Source organism: Prionailurus bengalensis, chromosome E2 (assembly GCF_016509475.1).
Source record: "Prionailurus bengalensis isolate Pbe53 chromosome E2, Fcat_Pben_1.1_paternal_pri, whole genome shotgun sequence".
In the NCBI taxonomy this organism is placed as follows: domain Eukaryota; kingdom Metazoa; phylum Chordata; class Mammalia; order Carnivora; family Felidae; genus Prionailurus; species Prionailurus bengalensis.
This window is the reverse complement of record NC_057352.1, coordinates 3021887-3034777: the sequence shown is the minus strand read 5'-3', so window position 1 is coordinate 3034777 and position 12891 is coordinate 3021887. Positions and strand designations below refer to the sequence as shown.

General features: G+C 52.7%; 1 protein-coding gene across 1 annotated transcript; it reads right to left on the bottom strand.

The window, feature by feature from the left end:
• Window positions 1–1954: 1954 nt before the first annotated feature.
• RFPL4A (ret finger protein like 4A) lies at window positions 1955–5006 on the bottom strand. Its single transcript, XM_043600968.1, has 2 exons — window positions 4150–5006; window positions 1955–2556 (listed from the first exon to the last, which is right to left on the bottom strand). Exons 1-2 carry the CDS (start codon window positions 4475–4477, stop codon window positions 1955–1957), a joined length of 930 nt encoding a protein of 309 aa, XP_043456903.1. The 5' UTR covers window positions 4478–5006.
• Window positions 5007–12891: the final 7885 nt, after the last annotated feature.

The window sequence follows — 12891 nt, the reverse complement described above, 5'->3', positions numbered from 1 at the left end:
TTGGGCCACCTGTGCCAGGGCCGGAGGGGACAGGCCGGCCGGGGCTTGTCTGGGGGTGAGTGTGTGGGTCTGTGACCCACCCGGGCACCGGAGGCCAAGATGGAGGCAGAGGCCCCGCCCACTCGCAGGCCTGCCCCCGCGTTTCAGGACGTGTGCTCGCACGGCCCACTGCGCTAGCTGCTAGCGCTCAGGCTCCCTTGCGTTCGGTGTCCCCGCCTCTCACCTGTGTCCTAGAAGCACGACACAGAGCCTGCCTCGGCCAGCCTCTGCCTCTGCCTCACCTTCCCTTCAGAACTCGTCTGCCCTCGATGCAGAATCCTGACCTACTTGGCCCCCCTGCCGCCCGGCCCGGCACACGGGACCCCACACCCCTTCCACGCTCTCAGTGTGCACACGCCCTGCTCTGTGCTGCACGGGACCCATGTGCAGTCAGCGCATGACGCCCCAACTCAGGTGGGCAAACTACGGCCCCGGCCGCTGCTTATTTTTGTAAATAAAGTTTTATTGGAACACAGCCGCTGTTGTTTTCCTATTGTCTGTGGCAGCTGCCACTTACACAGGCAGCCTTCCGTACGTGTGGGCGACCCCACGTGGCCTGAGAGCCTAGTGTACTTACTGCCGACTGAGGAAAGTTAGCTCCCTGCACGGCCTTGTGCTTTGAGTGACTTCCAGCCCTGCAGGCCTGTCGGGCCCCAGCCCCTGGGACAAGGACACGCCTGCCGTGGGCCCGGTCTCTGCCCTCTGTTGCTTCCTACTGAGTATTTCTGTCTTTTCATTCTGTGTGTAAGGCTAATTCTTTTTCATCACTCATGTATTTTAGTTTGCACATTTGTAATTTCAGAGTTCTATTTAATGATTCCTTCTTAAACGCGTCTCCTGGACACTTTCGAGCAAACACGACTCTAGACAACGGTGCTCTAACCTGCTTGCCAACCCCTTGATGCCCGCCTGGCTGTACCATCCGTGCTGAGGGCCGGCCCCCCTCATCCTCGGCACCCTGGAGGCCCCTCCTGAGAACTGCACACGGGTGGCCCCCTCTACTGCCGGGGGATGTGCTAGCCTGCGTTGATGTGGGGCCCTGTAACAGTTAACCCCAGTCCCCTGCTCTCCAAGGGGAGTGGACTGCAGGGGGAGAGGCCCTGGGTGGGGTGTTCTCACCGGTTCACTTACCGTCACTCCAAGCTTAGCCCTAACTAGGCAGCGATAACTGAACATTAGAAAATCAAGTGGGATGACTTCGGCACACAAAAAGGAAATGTTAAAAATGGCGCTGTATTGGAAAGGGGTGGATCCTGCCGGGGTGACACAGCCCCGCCCCCTGCCCGCAAAGAACCTCCCTGGGCTGACAGTGGTATGTGTGTGGAAATCCGGGGGGGGATGTGCAGCCCAATGCAGAGTGACCAGGGGCGAACCTCTTGCTTTAAGCTGGCACTCCGGTGGTACCAAGTGCATCCGAGCCCCCGTGATGCCAGGCTGCCACCTCCTGGACGGCCCTATCTGCCTCCTTCCCGCGTTCCCGGACTGGTGTGCACTTGAAAGGAATGTGTGCCTTTCAGCGGTTGAGTAAAACCGAAAATACACACACACACACACACACACACACACACACATTTTTACTGTTTACATAGGTCTTGGCCCACATATCACCTAGAAAGTCAATTAACCCGTTGGGTCACATCCAAGTTTTTACTTCGTTTATAACCTCCATTACACACTAAGTTAATACTGCAGAAAATAAAAAACACTCAGAAACTGATGTGAAAACCCAGAACCCAGTCATCGGAACAGAAATAGGAACAAGTCCCCAGAGAAACAACTGTGCTGACGCTTAAATGCTTTCATGTAATTAGCGTTCGCGATCCACCAGCCGTTGCGTGTTTTCCTGCCACGTCTGCACCACGCACCTAACCGGCAGGAGAGTTCCCGGCTCTGGCTGTGAGCACACGGGAATTCTCTACAAATGTTCTGTATCGGAGGTTCGTTTGCCCTGCCCAGAACCCGCGGGGTGGCTGGCAACGCCTGGGCTCCTCACAGGGCAGATTCTCAGGACTTCTTGCCCGTCCGTGGTCGGATTCCCAGGAGCAAAAAACGGACGCAGCGTCTCCGCGGCAGGAATTTCAGCGAACGTGAAAATGTGGGATCCGTCGCTAACGTGGTAAAAGGAAACGGTGCCAAAATTCCTATCCAGGAAGACCCCTACGCGGTGTAACCGGGGGCTCACCGAGAGAACAGTCACAGGCATGGTGCCGGCTTGGAAGAGATCTGTCCTCAGACCCACCGTCCAGAAGCCAAACTCTGAGGACAGCAGAACCGGCCCTTGCCGACGAGCAGAGTCTCTGCAAACACCCACGTCCCATTCCTTGCTGGTCCCCACGTCCACCTCCCAGTAGTGGCGGCCAGAGGAGAACCCAGGGGAGCCCAGCACACAGAGGGCGTAGTCGAATCTCTCGGCCCGGGGCGTCCGGTTCTGTCTGGAATACCCGCAGTGGACACTCTTCAGGTCCTCAGAAATGACGAGGTAGCCGTTGGCCGTGTCAACGTCCAAGGTCACGTCCACTGTGGGAGAGAGAGAAGCCAGTCAGCAAGCACACGCGCCCGGCAGCCCTCTGCACGTCTGCTGCAAAGGCCCAGACGTCTCGGCCGCGGTCACCCCTTCACCCTCCGCTCCGTGCTGCTCGGAATTTCCCTGGGGAAACTTCCCTGGTCCCTGAGGAGGTCGAGTTTATAGACCGAGTGGGTGACGGTGCTCAGAACCAGTCCCTCTGACTCCTAGCGTGTGTTCTCTTCACACCAAGTGATCTGACCGAAGACGCCGGGCGGCATGGTCTCAAATTATCATGCAAAGTAGTGCGGGCCCTGCTGACCTGCAGGCATCAGGTGAATGTGTGAAGGACGGAAACTAGTGCACTTAGTGCAGAATAACAGTAAATATGCAAGTTTTTCACGTATTGCGTTGTCTTGGCCAGTACCTTCCTCGTCTACCGATGTTGAGCAGACAAGTGCATCCCGGGCCCTTGCTCCCTGGAGTTGTAATCACACAGAGGAGTAAGGCTGGGGGTCCCGAAGGAGACGGGTGAACTCTGGACAGTCCAGGCAGAGGAAGGGACCCCTGTGGACACCAGTGGGGACGTGCTGGGCTCTGGCAGTGACATAGACACAGGGCAGTGCCGGAGGGGCAGGGGGTGGAAGGAAAAGGACTGTGGGTGCTGCCCACGTCTCTGGCTTGCCCTGTAGGGAGGCCAGGTGACCGCATGGGTGGAGCCAGTAGCCTTGGAAATAAACCCTCTGGACCCAACACCAACGGCTGCACTTGGCGTCCCAGCACACAGGTGTTTGGAAGATGCCCAGACCCTCCGACCGTCACAGGGGACATGTCGAGACCGGTCACGTTTCTGGGACACGGCTCACCATCTCAGATTCAGGTTGCAAGGAGCTGGAAGTCAACTCCGGGAACACAGAGACCCGTGTCCTTGGCACGACACTGTGGGCTGGCGTGCCCACCCCAGCACCCTCCTCACAGCCCATTCACACCCACGGGACCCGCCACCCCTCAGGACCCAGCACAGGGGAGTTGGGACAGAGTCGGGACAGAGCCAGGAGGAGCAAGGGCTCTGCGAGCTCCAAGGAGCCTGGGAGGTCCCTCCTGGCATCCTTGAGCACGTTAGACGCGCAGCTGAGCCGTGAGAATCCACGGTAACCCTGACTTGGGAGAGAGTCAGGCGTGACTCCTCTCGGGTGCAGGCCACGGCCGGAAGCTGAAATTGTTTTCTCATAGGTGGCGCTAATCTGTACTTCCAGGAAAGCATGACTGGGCCTTGGAAAGCTATGTTTCAGCTCATCCCCTTAAGAAATGGGTAGGCAGGGGGCGCCTGGGTGGCTCAGTCGGGTTAAACGTCCGACTTCGGCTCGGGTCATGATCTCACGGTTTGTGAGTTCGAGCCCTCCATCAGGCTCTGTGCTGGCAGCTCAGAGCCTGGAACCTTCGTTTCAGATTCTGTGTCTCCCTCTTTCTCTGCCCCTCCCCCATTCGTGCTCTCTCTCCCTCTGTCTCAAAAATAAATAAACCTTAAAAAAAAAAAAGAAACATTAGAAGAAACGGGTAGGCAGGCTGCGTCTTCCAGAGCATTTACATGTGGGGACAGGCTGTACCTTGGAACTTGCGTATCTTTGGGTTCATCCGTAGAACAGCTCGCAGCTGGGGCTCTAACTCCTTGATCTTTGCAACCAGCCTCCCAAGCTGGCTTCCGGGCCTGAGGTCCTCCTTCTGAGAGACCACGGAGCAGGAGGGGCACAGTAGGCCCGCCCCGTCGGGCTCCCTCTGCAGCGAATCCAGGCACTGCAGGCAGCAGACGTAGCCACATTTCAGGTACATGGGCGTTTCGAGGTAGGCCAGGCACACGAGACACCTGCTTACTTCTTTAAAGTGTTCGGCCATGGCCCCTGTCTGGGGAGAGACATGCACGTTGGAATTTTCCATGAGGCCTTGGGCCACTCTCCCCTTTACACCCGCGGTGATTTGCAGTCACTACTAACCGGCAGCAAAGGTCCCGCACACGTACAAACATACGGGACTCGCGGCCCTTGGGTTCTGAGGTTTAAGATGCTAGACGGGATGAAGGACACGATTCGCCCTCAGGCCCTAAGTGGGTGGTGAGAGGGGCCCTACCGCACCCGAGCCGTCCCAGCTGGTGGCCGGCCAGCCAGCCCTGGCTAGGAGCACCCGGGGTGGGGCTTGTCCACACAGAACAGTGCCGCGAGCGAGAGACACGCACGCGTGTAGCGGGGAGGACCCGACGAGACACACAGAGCGAGTATACCATCTCATGCAGAACTTCCAGAAACCAGTTCATGCTGGGAGGCTTGCATCTTGCTGAGGTCGATTAGATTTGCCTCATTGTCTGTCTGTGAGGCTGCCAGAGAAGGAGCTTGCCGTTCCACAAGTGGGTCAGCTCCTGGGCAGCCAGGACCGCACCCCCCGCTCCCCCCCACTCCCACCCCCCCTCAACCCCCCCCTCCAACCCCCCATTAACCCCCCCACTGCCACCCCCACCCCGCTCACTCCCCCAGTCCCATCCCCACCCCTCCCCACCCCCCTCAACCCCCCCCATTCCCACCCCCTTCAACCCCCCCACTGCCACCCCCACCCCGCTCACCCCCCCAGTCCCATCCCCACCCCCTCCCCACCCCCCTCAACCCCCCATCCCCCACCCCCCACACCCCTCAACCCCCTCCACTCCCACCCCTCTCTACCCTCCCCACCCCCCACCCCCACCCCCCTCAACCCCCCCCGCTCCCACCCCCCTCAACCCCCCCACTGCCACCCCCACCCCCCTCAACCCCCCAGTCCCATCCCCACCCCCCTCCCCACCCCCCTCAACCCCCCCACCCCCCTCAACCCCCCTCCCCCCACCCCCAACCGCTCAACCCCCCTCCCCCCCACCCCACCGCCTCAACCCCCCCACTCCCACCCGCACCCCGTCAACCCCCCCCACTCCCACCCCCCTCTACCCTCCCCACCCCCCACCCCCACCCCCTCAACCCCCCCACCCCACCCCCACCCCAACCCCATCAACCCCCCCCACTCCCACCCCCACCCCCACCCCCCTCTACCCTCCCCACCCCCCCCAACCCCCCACCCCCCCCAGCAGCTACCCCACCTGCACAGGACAGAAGCCGCAGCCCAGCGTGAGAGGCAGGATGGCGGTGGCTGGGGCTTTGCTCACCACGTCTGCGTTGGCCAAGCTCTGTTCTGGCCCAGCACGGGGCGACCGTCCCGAATCTGCAAGCCGGTGTGGGGAACCTACGCCGCTCCCTTCAGAGGGGCCCAGGACCCCAGGAGCACACGCTGTGCCTGCCCTGAGTTGGCATCAGATGGCACTGGCTGCATTTATCGATCGCTCCCTTCTGAGACTTTGCTTTCTCCTATGAGCTCTTGTAGATATTTAACATTTTTCAAGTTTTTTTTTTTTTTTAATTTATTTTGAGACAGCGTGAGCAGGGGAGGGGCAGAGACAGAGGCAGAGAGAGAAGCCCCAGCGGGCTCCGCACTGTCAGCACAGAGCCCGATGCGGGGCTCGAACACCCAGACCGTGAGGTCGTGACCTGAGCTGAAACCCGGGTGCCCCCAAAGTTTGAAAAAATTAAAAAATTTGGCTACAGTTGGCACTCAAAGTTATGTTAGTTTCAGGCGTACAACATAGTGATTGGACGGGTCTGTAGTTACGCTGGGCTCAGCACCAGGGTCCCCCGACCACACTGTCAGAAGCTCACTGACCATGTTCCCTGCACCTGCCTTTCCTCCCCGTGACTCACTCCCTAACTGGAAGCCGGGACCCCTCTCTGCCCTTCACCCGTGCCTCCCACCTCCACCCCAACCCCCCTGGCAACCGCCCGTTTGTCCTCCGTAGTTATAGGTCTGTGTAGACACTTGGGAAATAAGAAGCTTGTACGCACCTCTTCTGCTCTGGCCCCAGGTCTTGTCCCAGCAGCAGTTCTGAAGTGAGATCTCCCAGGAGGGGCTTTTATTAGCACTGCTCCCCGCCCATCCCACCCATTTCCTCCCCTCTAATCCAGTCAGAATTGGATGAGTTCTAGCATCCCTGGGACTTTTCTCTGTTAGAGAGGCCACCGAAAACAAAGGAGGTTAACTTCAAAGTGTTACTTTTAATGTGATAAGACCACAAGGTTGCCTCAGGATCATTCTAGACAAATGTTGCATCTGTGGGTGATAAGAATTGGGGTTACGGTTAACATTTTTTAAAGATACATCGTCCTTATTGATCCCTATACATGAATGAGGCTAGCTTCAAATAGGTTTTTTTTTTAAACATTTTCTTTTTTTTTTGTAATGTTTATTTATTTTTGAGAGAGAGAGACAGAGCTGGAGTGGGGGAGGGGCAGAGAGAGAGGGAGACAGAACAGAATGGAAGCAGGCTCCAGGCTCTGAGCTGTCAGCACAGAGCCTGACGTGCGGATCAAACTCACAAACTGTGAGACCATGACCTGAGCCAAAGTCGGATGCTCAACCGACTGAGTCACCCGGGCACCCCATCAAATAGTTTTGGTCATGAAGGTGAATTCCCCCATTTTGGTCCACACAAATGGTTAAGCCCAATCAGAAGTCTCTCCCCAAATCACACGGACTAGGTCACGGCCACTTCTCCACAAGTGTTTTCTCCACAAACGTGAGGACCCTTGCTTAGAAGTTCGGTAAACATGGGGCGCCTGGGTGGCTCAGTCGGTTGAGCGTCCGACTTCGACTCAGGTCATGATTTCATGGTTCGTGGGTTCAAGCCCCTTGGGCTCTGTGCTGACAGCTCAGAACCTGGAGCCTGCTTCTGATTCTGTGTCTCCCTCTCTCTGACCCTCCCCTGTTCATGCTCTGTCTCTCTCTGTCCCAAAAATAAATAAACGTTGAAAAAAAAATTAAAAAAAAAAAAAAAAGAAATAAATAAATGTTAAAAAAATTAAAAAAAAAAAGTTCGGTAAACAGGGGCACCTGAGTGGCTCAGTCGGTTGAGCATCCGACTTGGGCTCAGGTCATGATCTCACTGTTCGTGGGTTCAAGCCCCTCGTCGGGCTCTGTGCTGACAGCTCAGAACCTGGAGCCTGCTTTGGATTCTGTGTCTCCCTCTCTCTCTGACCCTCCCCTGTTCATGCTCTGTCTCTCTCTGTCTCAAAAATAAATAAACATTAAAAAAAAAAAGTTCTGTAAACAAACCCCAAAGCTCATCCCTGACGACAAGTGAGCCCGAGAAGGTCTGGCTTCACGTTCTTTACAGAATCAAAGACTGAAGATGTTTTACAATATTACCATGGGATATGCTCCATCACAACAGAGATGAGATACATAGGAGGCATTTCTTTTCAATCACGTGCAAAAGCTGTCCCTTGCAGTTTAGAGGACTCCGTGTTGATCACAGATTAAGGGGCAGGATGAGAAAGTGGGAGACAGCGGGGGTGAGAGGGGGTTAGACTGTGTCTATGTGGTTACGTTAAGTATCATTCAGTTGCTCACTTCCACAGAATCCCTTGCTGGCACCTACTGGGCGTCCGTATCGCTTCTCATGGGAACTGAGGCACGTCCCCCAGCCACGTTTGCCATCCCTGCTCTCCCGCCTCCCGGGTTCTTAACCACACCTCCTCCTCAGGGTCCCTCCCGGGACCCAGCCTGAAGGGAGACCCGTGCAGATGACGGGGGGGGGGGGGGGGGGCAGCAAGGCCCCCATGTCTGCTCTTTGTTTCCTCACAAGATACTTGACGTCATTAACATTATCTTGTCTCTTTTTCTTAGACTCGCGGGGAAAAGAAATCTCTGTAATTCTAACTTGTGGTTAAGCGGCTGATTTGGGAAACAATTCAGTCCAGTTAATACGAGCCGTTAACTCAGTCCTGGCTCCGGAGCCAGGAAAGATTGCTGCGGCAAAGCTTTGGCAACCAGAGCCAGACAGACGGTAGACCGGATGAAGTGCATCGGGGGCATTTGGCCCATGGGGTCTGCCCACTCGTGGAAGTGCTTCCTTCTGTCCACAGTGGATACGACCCTGCCTGGGGCACAGAAACCCCCACCCGGTCATCTCTGATGGCCCAGGAGTGTGCCACGCGGGCATCTCCTCCTGATTCCAATAAAGCACGCAAGACTTCAGTATTGTACTCTGTGCCCTGGACTTTGCTGGGTTCATCTCAGACACCACCGGGGAGGTGGGGACCAGCCATGAGTGGGATCGTGGCCTTTGCAAATAACATGTTTCCCCATGTGTGAAAGTCAATGGGTCTTTGGGAGTTGGGACTCTGGGCGGTGACGGGGACTGTCCTGGATGGGGACCCCAACCTGCGCCTGGTGAGGCTTCTCCTTTGGAAATCATTATTTTATTTCAACATTTGCAATGGATCTCATACCTTCACCTTGACCACACTTTCTGCTCCTGAGGAGATATAGGTCCAAGATGACAGAGGAACAACATAGTCGCTAAGTAGTCACGTTGTACTGTGGTCCAGAGCAAGGTGAAATGGAATTTCGCTGCACATTATCCCCTCGTAGGAGATCCCCTCCTCCCCCCCGACCCCCCGTATTACAGCCAATCACTGACTAGAGAAAAGAAATCCCTTCTTGTCATCTGTCTTTAATGCACATTAAAAACATTTTTTAAATGTTTATTTAGTTTTGAGAGAGAGAGAGAAAGAGAGAGACAGAGAGAGAGAGACAGAGCATGAACAGGGGAGGGGCAGACACAGAGGGAGACAAAATCTGGACAAAACAGGCTCAGAGCAGTCAGCACAGAGCCCAAAGCTGGGCTCCAACCCACGAGCAGTGAGATCATGACCTGAGCTGAAGTCGGACGCTTCACTGACTGAGCCACCCAGGCTCCCAACTGCACATTTAAAGTAAAAAAAAAAAAAAAAAGTAAATTGTGTGAAAAATCATTTAAAATATTTTTGAAATTAAAGATGAGTCATGGGGCACCTGGGTGGCTCGGTCGGTTAAGCGACCGACTTCGGCTCAGGTCGGGATCTTGCCGTCTGTCAGTTCGAGCCCCATGTCAGGCTCTGTGCTGACAGCTCAGAGCCTGGAGCCTGCTTCGGATTCTGTGTCTCCCTCTCTCTCTGCCCCTCCCCTAGTCACGCTCTGTTGCTCTGTCTCTCTCTCAAAGATGAATAAACAAGGGCGCCTGGGTGGCGCAGTCGGTTAAGTCGTGACTTCAGCCAGGTCACGATCTCGTGCTCCGTGAGTTCGAGCCCCGCATCAGGCTCTGGGCTGATGGCTCAGAGCCTGGAGCCTGTTTCCGATTCTGTGTCTCCCTCTCTCTCTGCCCCTCCCCCGTTCATGCTCTGTCTCTCTCTGTCCCAAAAAATAAATAAACGTTGAAAAAAAAATTTAAAAAAGATGAATAAACATTAAAAAAAATAAAAAAAAAGATGAGTCATAAATAGCTCATAAATATAAACATAAATATAAAACACATATATTTTCGCAATGAAATTTGGGGTTTGGTTTTTGTTAAATATTCTCCTACTTATTTCGTCCTTGATTCTCCATATATAAAAAACCTGGGCAAGATTTGCTTTGTGAGTGTCTTAGGCTTCTAACAACCTCTGATAAATGAAGTAATTCTAAAATCTGACTCGGGTCAGCTCGCCGCCACTCTCCAGGAGGCCCCCTTGTGCCTCTCGGTTCTGGTGCAGGCTTCCTGCCTCCACCCTACTTTCCCAGACAACCTGGAGAGGCCCGGGACTCCCCTGCTGCCAGGCGGCTCCGTTTAGCAAACGTCTATTGCCTCCTGATGCCTTGGGACACCTTGACTACCTGCTCTTCACAAGACTATTTAAAATCACCGCAGTGTAAACTCACAGGTACATGATGTCCCATCCTTCCTTCAGCGTGGAAATACTTCAGCATGTTTGATCTGGCAAAACTCCAAGAAAGTCACAGCCCCTTGGTTGTTCCTTCCTATCGGGACCTTTCCTCTGGTCCCAAGACAAATCTTTCCTCTACCTTGTGTTCCCAGGACAGTTTGTAAACCCTTCTCCTGTAAGGGTTAAATTGTAGTGTAGGGCTAACGCTTAGCTTGAAAAATAACAGCTTTGTTCTGACACTGAAGGTTAAAAGATAACAGCCTTGTTTTTACTCTGGTAAATCCCACTTCATACTCTTGTAAATCAGGCTTCACCAAGGAAGGAAACAAAAGCTCAAAGAAAAGAGCATCAGAGGCAAGGTCAAGGAGATCCACAGGTTGCAACTTAGAGGCAGAAAGTCTAAAATAAACACCTCACTCGGCAACTGTTTCTAACACATCTGGCAACTGTTTCTAACTCATCTGGGAACTGTTTCTCTGTTCTGTTCCCAGGTAATGATAAAATGATGTGATTGGCTTTAAAAACTCTGTACCCCAGCTGTTCCGGGCCACACTCTTATCAAGAGTGTTGGTCCCGATCGGTCGGCCTTGCCTCTCATTGTAATAAACTTTGTTGTGACTGTCGCTGGTGCCTGTAGCAGTCTGTTTCAGGAGTCGTGTGGATGCAACACTCCTAGAATCGTTCTCCGCAGACTTGTGTGTTGATCTTCAGGTTTCCTTGTTGAGACAGCCGCTCGTGAAAGCTGGTACCGTGGCCTTGATCTTTGACATTAAATAGCAGAGTATTGGTACATCATTGCATAGGAATGACGCACAATGTCATTTAATGCTTGAACTGTGATCATTTACACTTGATTTAGTCACTTAAACTTTAAATGATTAAGTCTAAATTTTAAAGTCAATCTTGTCTTTTTCATTTTTTTTCCCCTGGATTAAAAAAAATTTTTTTTTAATGTTTATTTCTGACAGAGACAAAGAGTGAGTGGGGGAGGGGCAGAGAGAGAGGGAGACATAGAATCTGAAGCAGGCTCTAGGCTCTGAGCCGTCAGCCCAGAGCCCAACGTGGGGCTCGAACCCACGAACCACAAGATCATGACCTGAGCTGAAGACAGATGGACACTCAACTGACTGAGCCACCCAGGTGCCCCGAAAAATGGCTTTTTAATCACATGTAAAAGCATGGGAAATTCCTCTGAGTTTTGGTAAGGCATGGTAAAAAGGAAGCATTAAGAGTACATGCAAGGTATTTGTGATACATGTCTCGGGTGTAAAGATTACATTTCACATGAGGAAAAGGAAGGAGAGCTTTGAAAAACAGATTTGGGGATGTCACAAACTGCACATAGTACAATGTCATTGAAGGATACTTACCAGACTTCTGACAGCCTGAAGCCCAGGAGAATCAAGGTCTTACTTTATCCTGTGTTGAATCTCACTGTTCTGTAAGGTGCTTACTGCCACTGAGCTTTGTTCTTTATTTTAATGCCTCCGTTTTCCTCCTTATATAAATAATAATTGTTCATTTGTGAAAGTTTCCAAACCCAAGATAAGCAAATAGAAAATGCGAAACAGACAAATAAAATATCAAACAGGAAAAAAAAATGGTCACAGTGGAATATCATTTCATTCTATTATAGATACATGAGTTTTAGAATTTTGTAAAGTTAAGGGGTGCCTGGGTGGTTCCGTTGGTTGAGCGTCCGACTTCGGCTCAGGTCATGATCTCACGGTTTGTAGGTTTGAACTCCAAATTAGGCTCTGTGCTGACAGCTCGGATTCTGTGTCTCCCTCTCTGCCCCTCCCCTGCTCACACTCTGTCTCTCTCTCTCTCTGTCTCTCAAAAATAAATGTTAAAAAAATTTAAATATCTTTTGGGGTGCCTGGTGGCTCAGTTGGCTAAGCATCTGACTCTTGATTTCCACTCAGGTCATGATCTCACGGTTCATGAGATCGAGCCCCGCCTCGGGGCTCAGTGTGAGCCTTCTTGGGATTCTCTCTCTTTGTCTCTCTCTACCCCTCCTCCCCTCAAAATAAGTAAGAACAAAAAACTTTAAATATCTTTTATTTGGAGCAATATTTATGGCAAAAAAGAATCAAAGGAATGTTCTCATTGACCTAACAAGGCATCCCAGATAGTTTCTAGTTTGTTTAATGAACCTCTAAAAATAAATTTCTGCAAACATAGAGAAAAACATGTCTGAGGAAATGATTCTGTTCACTGACGAGGCTTTACAGAATGTTCTGAGTAGGCTTTATTCATTTTATTTATCTGAATATAAGACATTTTATCACTTTAGGTATCAAAAGGGCTTACAACTAAATAAGTTTGTTACATGGGGGGGTAGGACATAGTTTCTCAGTTCTCACCCACACCCTTAATAGGTGAGGTCTGAGTAATATAACCTCTGCCTCGGTGGGAAATTCCAACTTCTGCTCGGATGAAATAAAAATAAACCAGATCAGAGAGGCATGGTGGGTGTGCCCAAGGGGTGAGGGTAGGAGAGAGTGTCCAGTGGAGGGCCAGGGGTTTGTGCATTTT